At 36.5% G+C, this 9,676-nt stretch overlaps 2 protein-coding genes across 2 annotated transcripts; one reads left to right on the top strand and one right to left on the bottom strand.

The window, feature by feature from the left end:
• Positions 1-92: 92 nt before the first annotated feature.
• tceanc2 (transcription elongation factor A (SII) N-terminal and central domain containing 2) lies at positions 93-1,426 on the bottom strand. The gene is made up of 4 exons (XM_084118828.1): positions 1,162-1,426; positions 926-1,067; positions 622-818; positions 93-456 (listed from the first exon to the last, which is right to left on the bottom strand). The coding sequence occupies exons 1-4, from the start codon at positions 1,258-1,260 to the stop codon at positions 262-264; spliced, it is 633 nt and encodes a 210-aa protein (XP_083974954.1). The 5' UTR covers positions 1,261-1,426; the 3' UTR covers positions 93-261.
• Positions 1,427-2,065: 639 nt separating this feature from the next.
• On the top strand, positions 2,066-9,591 carry cdc7 (cell division cycle 7 homolog). Its single transcript, XM_084120159.1, has 12 exons — positions 2,066-2,381; positions 2,527-2,644; positions 3,146-3,232; positions 3,360-3,495; positions 3,646-3,739; positions 5,409-5,551; positions 6,468-6,705; positions 6,875-6,970; positions 7,049-7,227; positions 8,107-8,189; positions 8,763-8,912; positions 9,002-9,591. Exons 2-12 carry the CDS (start codon positions 2,569-2,571, stop codon positions 9,340-9,342), a joined length of 1,623 nt encoding a protein of 540 aa, XP_083976285.1. The 5' UTR covers positions 2,066-2,381; positions 2,527-2,568; the 3' UTR covers positions 9,343-9,591.
• Positions 9,592-9,676: the final 85 nt, after the last annotated feature.

Genomic DNA, 9,676 nt, shown 5'->3' with positions numbered 1-9,676 from the left:
TAAGAGACTTCTTTCAAAAAAAAAAAAAATTATTCCAAACTTTTGACCAGCAGTGTAGCTGTGAATGGAAAGAAACATTCTGGCAAATGAGATGTAAAAAAGTCAAATGTTGTATTTAAGATTGAAAGTTAAAAATGTTTACAAGTCAATGAGTAAATCATACAGCTGTATGTTAAAAAAAAACATTATAAATATATTTTTTAAAAATGAAATGGGTAAACAATATTTTCTTTAGGTCACAAGTCTGAATTCTTCGATTCTTTACAGTTTCTTTTTGTGATTGCAGACGAATATATTAACTGGTAATTTGCCATCCTTGACCTGCGCTCTCAACTCAGGCTTATGTTTCAGAGCAAAGACAAGAGCCCTCACAGTCCTTCTGTAAGCTCCGCTAACAAGCCGAGAGCTCTGGTGGAAGACCTCCCTCTCAATGTTCTCCACCAGTCCATGCTCCACCTGGACAGGCAGGAAAAGAATCACACAACATGCATACGAAGTACAACTGTATCATGTTTATATTTAATAATACCATTCCAGAATTTAAATGAAGCAAGAAACTAATGAAAGCATAATAACTGTCCGTGTGGTTAAGAAATTGTAATGGTCATTTAGGATCAGTACCTTCAACGCAATTGCTTCAGAGAGCAGTTTCTTGGCATTGCTCCTTAAAGTTTCTGTCTGTTTGTCACAGCGAACTTCTATGGAAGGTTTATTTGCATGTTCCTCAATAAAGGTCCTCCAGTGTTTATACACCTCCCCTGCGAGGGACTTGATTTCAGGATCTTCTGTGTGTTTGCGAAGATTGTTAACCGTGTGTCCTGAATAGATACAAATGAAAGTGGTAGGGGCTGAAATTAGTATTTGATTTGATGAGACTGATTTGAAAAGACAGGGATGCAACTAGAAAGGAATCAGCAAGTTTTACCAATTTTGGTAGTCTTTAGCACTTCTTTGGAAGGCACTTTCTTGTCCAACTCCTTTAAGGCTGCTATCATGTTCTCTTTAGCTTGGCCAGGCAGTTCAAGGATTGACTTGTACCTTTCAATGTCTTCAATCACGACCACTCTCTGGAACAAATATGTAGACAAATAAATGTAGACATTAATAATATAGCACATCTGGTGAAGAATGACGGGCAGGGTAAAATGAGCAATGACTTACCCGCAAGGACTCTAATGTTGCTTGTTTGTAATTTCTCTCTTGTTTTGGTTCCTGTTTCACCTTGTCTCCCTTTGGTAACCGAACAACAAATTTATCCATGATTAAAACCCTGATATGAACGATTCTAAAGAGTTTATTGACTCCAGCTCTAGCTACACTTATTATTATTTTTAGGTTACTACATTGTAGATCAGTGAACAGAGCAGTATGCCAAAAAGCGGTAAACTGAATTTTCTGATTCGCACCGGAAGAGAACACGCGTCTGCGCGATAAAGGTTTTTTCAAAATAAAAGCCTTCTATCTCTTCTTCTTCTTCTTCTTGTTTTTTTTACGGCGGATCGCAGACATATATGTGCATTACCGCCACCTATTTTAGAAATGGACCATTGACACTATCCCTACCGACATACAATTCCCTTATTTACCGCACAAAGGCTTCATCGAATTTAGCCTTCTAATCTCGTTAAAACGGGCAATATAAAAACACAAAACATCGATTAAATCTTCAATCCACTAATACACCAATTATTTTACAATACAAATGATTAATAGTTGTACAAAGGCAAAAAAAAAAAAAAAAAAAAACGTGAGCTGTCTTTCAATATTTTAGTGAATAAAATATTCAATACTAAGTGAAACGCCTTCATTGAATGGTTGAGTTGCCATGAAATTATGAACTGTATTTCATTTTATTTTTCTTAAAGTTTATTATTCATTAAATGAGGAAATTAAATTGCATTCATCATTGGAGATGCTATTTTGTGAATGTCATTTATTAACTGAGCATTTAATATGTTATTTTAAGTTTGTTTGCGGGGAAACTTCCATTTAAAATGTCAGCCATTACTGAATTAATACTTTTGCCAGAGAATGTCTAATAAGGCTTTAGCTAAAGGGAAGCTATGCGTTAGCTGGGTGGTCACGTGACCTGCGTCTCGGTTTTAGCGCGGAACTTGGAGTTCGTCGGGAAGAAAGACATCTCTCTCAAACTAGACCTAGTTGTGTGTTTATTAAACCATTTGCGTTTTCTTTTATCTGCGCGATAAACCAACGTGTTTGACACGGCGATGAATTTACTGTTTAATATCAAAATAAGCCCTTAACATAACTTATGAACTTTGTGCGGTAGCTGTGTGTTTACGCCAGTGCGTGCAGCTGTTCATCGGATACTGTTACTGGTAAAGTGCAGTATTTCTCATAAACTCGAGCAAAAACAACAGGTAAAGGTTTTCAAAACTATATTTTTACATTATATTATAAATTCCGACGTTAAAATGTGTTTTGGTCTCATTTGGATTCAGTTAAAAAAGATTATACCAGTTGAGCTGTTTAGGAGTATTAATAGTGTCTAATACCATCCAACAGTTTTTCCCACATTATTGGATCTGTTGGTTATTGTGGGATTAAATGGAAGCAGCACCGACTGGGCAGAGAAGCTCTCATCAAAGTGTTGAAAAGGGCAGAAGCAGACACAAAATTCCCAGTGAGTGAGCCTTTTTCACTATGAATGTTAGTGTTTTAAATGTACTCATGACAAACATGTAATTACATTTAAATACTTGACATACAAGTTTCAATAGAAATGACATTAAAGTATATTTTAGTTGAATTGCTTAGTAGTACATTTTTGCAATAGCCTACAGTTAACTTTTATGTTTAAGACAGTATAAGTATTTATGAAATTGCATATAAAGATGTACTTTAGTGGGTCAAAAGGGCACTCTTAAGTTCACTTAACTGCATTTAACTTAAATTTAAACTATAATACATTTTCATTTAACATGCAATTAAGTGTCTAAAAACATTACATTTAGTTCACACTTAAGTATATTCTTTTACAGTGTATTATTTAAATAATATTTAAAAGTATGTACTTTATTTCACAAGGAAATGTTTGTTTGTCTAGCAAAGTTTTTTAGATAATTTTGTTTCATTATGTAATTTTACCTAAATAATTAAACCTATGTGATTCTCTTTTGTTTAGGGGATGTTGAGGCAGACATTGCATACCTGTATGAAGTTCTGCCACAGCTGTCTCGAATTTTTCGTATTATAGATAAAATTGGAGAAGGTTTGCCATTACATTTCTTGCTGGTTATATTTAATGATGGAATAGCTTTGAATGCACATAAATCATACTTTTTTTTTTCTGCTGATTGATTAACCTTAGTTTAACCTGCATCATCGTGTGATTTCAGGCACTTTCAGCACAGTGTATTTGGCAGAGGCGCAGATGACCGACGGTTCAAGAAGGATGTTTGCATTGAAACACCTGATCCCCACCAGTCATCCTGTGAGAATAGCTGCTGAACTCCAGTGCCTGACTGTTGCTGGGTGAGTAATGAAAATGTGTCATTTTTAAACCTATCATAGTTCGTTTTCATGTTTTCTGTGATGCATGCCATGTAAGATATTTTAGAACGAGCAAACTTCGGTTTCAGAGTTACTTTACAGGATTTTTATCTATTTTATCTCCCTTTGCAGAGGAACAGAAAATGTGATGGGGGTCACGTACTGCTTCAGGAAAGAGCATCACGTGGTCATTGTCATGCCGTACATGGAGCATCAAACATTTGTGGTAAATATGTGTGCCATATGTGTGCTTTTAACGCAAATAATGATACACCATGAATAGGGCTGCATTTACACTGCAAGTCTTAATGCACAGATCCGATCTTTTGACCAGATCCGATTTTTTGGCCCGACTGTTTACACTCAGTTTAGACAGGACTGGTATCCGATATCTGTGTTTACATTAATGCCCACCAAAAATGATTTTCGGTGATCGTTTTACTATGCACATGGTAGACCCTGGTTTTGAATGGCCGTGCTATTAAAATTATTTATATAATTCATGTCGGGTGGTCATGATTATTTGCCAGCATGGACTAGATTACAGCTGTCATCATGAATGTTTTGCAGCGCAAAATCTGACGGAACAAAAAAATATAGTCCGGAAATAATTTTTGTTTATCTATATATACAGTGCAATGCATAAGTGAATACACCCATGCTAAAGTTGACTAAAAAGAGGAATAAAAAATCATATTTTGGAAATTGAACTTAATGCCTTAATTTAAAAAATTAGGAAAAATCCAACCTTTAAGGACACCAATTTTCTTTGTGAATGAATAATGTATTGTAAATAAATAAATGTTCTTCCTTAAAATACATGGTGCATAAGTGAGTACACCCCTATGTTAAATTCCCATAGAGGCAGGCAGATTTTTATTTTTAAGTATTTTAAAAAAAAATTTTTTAGGATACTATGCATTCTGATAAAGTTCCCTTGGCCTTTGGAATTAAAATAGCCCCACATCATCACATAGCCTTCACTATACCTAGAGATTGGCATGGGGTACTTTCCATAAGATCATCTCTCAATGCAAATCAAACTAGCTTTTAGGCTAACTGAAATAAAATCATGCCAATCTCTAGGTATGGTGAAGGCTATGTGATGATGTGGGGCTATTTTAATTCCAAAGGCCAAGGGAACTTTATCAGAATGCATAGTATCCTAAAAAAAAATAAAAAAAAATACTTAAAAATAAAAATCTGCCTGCCTCTATGGGAATTAAACTTAGGGGTGTACTCACTTATGCACCATGTATTTTAAGGAAGAACATTTATTTATTTACGATACATTATTCATTCACAAAGAAAATTGGTGTCCTTAAAGGTTGGATTTTTCCTAATTTTTTAAATTAAGGCATTAAGTTCAATTTCCAAAATATGATTTTTTATTCCTCTTTTTAGTCAACTTTAGCATGGGTGTATTCACTTATGCATTGCACTGTATATATATATATATATATATATATTTTTTTTTATGAATTCGAATGAATTAACCAGAGAGAGAGAGAGAGAGAGAGAGCGAGTAACCCAAAAGTGAAGCTTGTTGGTTTAATTACAGCGAAGTACAAGATTAAAAAGCTATCTTTGTGAATAAACGTGTCGTCCTCGCCTTGTGGTGGCTTGGAATTCAAAGCGGAATCGGATATGCATGTTTAGACGTAGGTCGGATGTCCAGACATCGGATATGTATCTGATTTAAAACCACATTTGGAAGTGGCTCAGATCGGATGCGAAAAAATCGGATCTCATGCAGATTTTTGTGTTTACACGTGGGCAACAAATTCCGATCTGTGTCAGATGTGAGTAAAAGATCGGATTTGTCGTGCCAGTGTAAATGCAGCCTAGTTTACCCTATACCCAAGATATCACCCAAAAGTCTTCATTCCTTGTAGGATATTGTTGGCTCCTTGAGTTTTGAGGATGTGAAGCATTACATCTTCCACCTGCTCAAAGCCTTGAGACACATTCACAAGTTTGGCATCATCCATCGAGACATCAAACCAACCAATTTCCTGTTCAATCAACAAAGGAGAGAGTATGTACCTAATGTTCATGTCTAGTATTCTCTGCCTGATACACATGTAATTGCCAGTTTCTTGCTTATTTAAGATAATTGTAACAATCGATCAACTGGCTTAATGATTGTTAGATTGATTATAGCAAAGTAATGTACAAAAAAAGGGCTTTAAAATCAGCTTTAAAATATCTTCTAGGCAATTTGGTGCTATTATGCTTTCCTAATGGCATTTATAGATGTAGTTCACCCAAAAACTGAAAATTAGTTTTTTTTTTCTCTCACTGTCATGCTGTTCCAAACCCGTTAGACTTTCGTTCATCTTCGAAACACAAATGAAGATATTTTTTAATGAAACCTGAGATTTTTGTCCCTCCATTGAAAGTCCATTCCACCAAAACTTTGACTTTGACTCTTTAAAAAGTTCACTGATCAAAAAACATACATTGAGCTCATCCAATATAGTAAAAAGCAGCTCATAAACGTACTTGCTTGACGCATGACAACCAATGAGGTTTGTTCTCACATTTCAAGCAAGTACGGTTGAGCTTCTGTTTATCATATTTTATGAGCTCCATGTATGCGTGTTGGTCAATGTTTGTTTGTGAAGAAAAAAAAATCCTAAATTAAATATGTTCATCATCATATAAAGAGATTATTAATTCTCTTAAACAGCTTGTTTCATATGAATTACATTTACTTATATCTTCTTGAACTTTTTGGGGCCAGGGGCCCCAATACTACAAAAAAATAACTCAATAATAATAAAATGCACAACATTAAACTGATTTGCCTTTATTTTTATTAACACAGATTTACATAATTAGGATAGGAGGACCTTTGAACATTGTCTAAGACAAAGGGGGGCCTTGGAGTCAAAAAGGCTGATAACCACTGGAATAGGAGAATGCTGATTCCCGTCTTTCTCGTTCCTCAGGTACTCTCTTGTGGACTTTGGCCTGGCGCAGGGCACTTCTGATACGCAGATAGAACTGCTGAAGGTGGTGAAAGCAAAAGCTCATAAAGGTGGAGGGTCGTCTAAGATGGTGGAGGAATCACTTGGGAAACAGAAACTAGTGCCTTTACCACCCAACACCAGAAACCCTGCCATCCTGTCTAGCACTAAAGCACCAGCTAAAAGACCCTGCCCACCCTCACGCATTAAACACAGCAAGGTGTCTGCACTGTGTCTCTTTGTTAAATAGATTAATTAAGTTTTTAATATGATGATGGTTATGAGTCACATTGGGGGACACTGTACTTCCAGGTTTGCTCTGCCATGTTCATATTGTTTTATTTTAGAAAACGTATTCATGTCAAAAACTTATTTCCTTCCTCTCAAAGGAACTGTTGGGACTTGATAAGGCACCACGGTCTGTATTTGGGGAGAAAAACATAAACGGCACAAACTCTCATAAACCTGGCACTGACAAAGTTGAGGTTAGCGTCTTTTCTCACACTGGTTGCATATGACACCTGAATAACTATCAGCTCTTTACCTGTCGGATTGTATTTCAGGGATTGCTTTTAAAAACAAAAAGAGAGGAGGTAATTCCACGTAAGATTGTTTCTTCAAAACACCGCTCAGTCCCTGCGAGAACTCCTTTAAATCAGAAACCCAAAGCCCCTGCCGTCAGCCCGATGCTCACCTGCAACTGCTTCATGACTGACCGCGTCTGCAACATCTGCCTGTCCAGGTACACACTCTTAATCAAGTCATATTTATATATAGTATATTTTTTTATAAAGTAAATGCAAGAATAACTTTTATATTGTCAGTAATATTTCAAAATGAAGTAATATTTCAAGTTTGTCCATAATTCTTTTGGGAAAATCTTGTTAAAATGCATCAAAAACATGATCCATCAGGCTTTTGAGGAAAGTTTAGTTGTACACCTCTTGTATTGCACTGCATTATGTGTTTTGTCCACCCACATTATTAAATGCAAACTTTCTTTTTTAGATAAAAAAAAAAAAATCTAAATCTTGTCTGCAGGGGTGTCAAACTCAGTTCCTGGAGGGCCACTGTCCTGCAGAGTTTAGCTTTAACCCTAATAAACGCACCTGATCCTGCTAATCAATTTCTTCAGGCTTATTTAAAACTACAGGTATGGGTGAATTGCAAACAGATTTTCTGTGGGACTGTGGCCCTCTAAGAGCTGAGTTTGATAGCCCTGTTCTAAAGGTTCTAGTGATGGGAAGTTCAGATCATTTTACTGACTCTCTTGTTCGATCTCGTTCATCAAAATGAACAAATCTTTTTTCGAGTCAATTCGTTAATTTTAAGTGGCTTTAAATGTTATACTTTTTACAGCCAAATTCCCCAAAAACATCCACCTACGCAATCTTGATCATATTCTGAATTAAGAAATCATTATAATGCAGTCAAAAAAATTTACTTCCGAGTCTTTCGTTCATTTGTCACGTGATGGATGCAATGAATGGATTGTTCATGAATGACTCATAAACGGTTCCCATTTAAAAAACAAACATATTTGGCACCATTATTTCATATGTCAGGCTTTACAGGGTTCATTTAATAGTGCGGTCAGTGAAGAACTTAACTGCTTTGACAGGAAACAGCAGGTGGCTCCGAGGGCCGGGACCCCAGGCTTTAGGGCTCCTGAGGTTCTGACCAAGTGCCCCAACCAGGGAACAGGTAAAGCTACTCATCGACATTAATATTTATTGCATATTGTTATTTGGAATGTAATTCCGTATTAATGCTAGTTTATATTAAACTTGCACATTTTCCAATTTCCTACTTGGAAAAGTAAAATAAAATGCCACTTGATGTTACTCCCTTTAAACTGATGATTGTACACCTGCACAACAAACACTGTCATCATGATCACTGAAGTCTGATTCACCAACAAATGACTCTTGTGTGTTAGCTCTTTTAATGACTCACAAACTCAAGAGTTACTGATTGAATCGGAGTGGTTACTGAATCAACATCAAGTCAGTATACCCAAATAAATCAGAACTGAATCAAATCAGGAAATCTGTATTTCATACCCAGTGCTAATATTATCTGAGCATTGGATAACAAAAAGCTTCATGGCCAGAAGACAGAGATATGAAGTAGGAATATCCCACATCTGACTTGTGAATGGAACACAAATTTAGTATGGTGTACATTTCATATTTAGTTAAACTGTCTTATGTTTACACAGTGAAACTCTGTCCTTCTGTAATGAATTGTGACTAATAAAAGCACACCTGTTTGCAGCTATTGACATGTGGTCAGCTGGAGTCATATTGCTGTCCCTGCTGAGCGGGAGGTATCCGTTCTTCAAAGCCAGTGACGATCTGATCGCTCTTACTCAGATCATGACCATTCGAGGATCTAGGGAGACGAAGGAGGCTGCTAAGACGTTTGGTATGGAGACAGATGTCTATGGGTCCTGTTGAATGTTGATTTTCATCGCACCTTCAGCTGACTGAATATTATTTTGTTTCTGAATGCAGGTAAATCTATAGTGTGCAGTCGTGAACTTCCTCGGCTGGACCTGAGGATCCTCTGTGAGACCCTGAGAGGTTTGCGATCGTGGGATGACGCCTCACTTCCTGCTGAGTTTCAAGCCTCACGTAACCCAGCAGAAGTCAAACAGGATGCTGGGAGTCCCGCTAAGAAACGCACGAGCTCAGGCTCACTCAGAAGCATTGCAGAGCTGCAGGAGATGGGCTGGGACAAAGCGCCTGATGATGCATACGACCTCCTGGATAAACTGTTAGATTTAAACCCAGCAACGAGGATAACGGCCTCCATGGCACTGCAGCATCCACTCTTCAAAGATATGACTGACTAATTTTTGTGTATCCTCCTAATTTTGCATTATTCTGTAAGGGGCTACATGAATGCATTTATTTTCTAACTACATGCTGTACAGTGTTTTATTTATTTGTCTTATTTTGGGGGGGGGGGTTTCATAGATTCACTTTTGAGAATAAAAATTTCAAACCTAATTGTTTAATTTTAAGAGAATGCTCCCCGAATATAAGGTTCTGTCACTCGTAAATATTTTTGCATAAAATAAATTTTAAACTTTTGGAAACCACCAGACTGTTTTTGCTACTTGTTTTTCCAATAATAATAAAAACAAAAGGTCTCATTGACTAATAATTGCATGGATATTTTTGTTT

The sequence above is a fragment of the Abramis brama genome, assembly GCF_963993115.1.
Source record: "Abramis brama genome assembly, chromosome: 7".
Classification (NCBI taxonomy): Eukaryota; Metazoa; Chordata; class Actinopteri; order Cypriniformes; family Leuciscidae; genus Abramis; species Abramis brama.
Note: the sequence above shows the minus strand (reverse complement) of the source record. Positions and strands in the feature narration are given on the sequence as shown.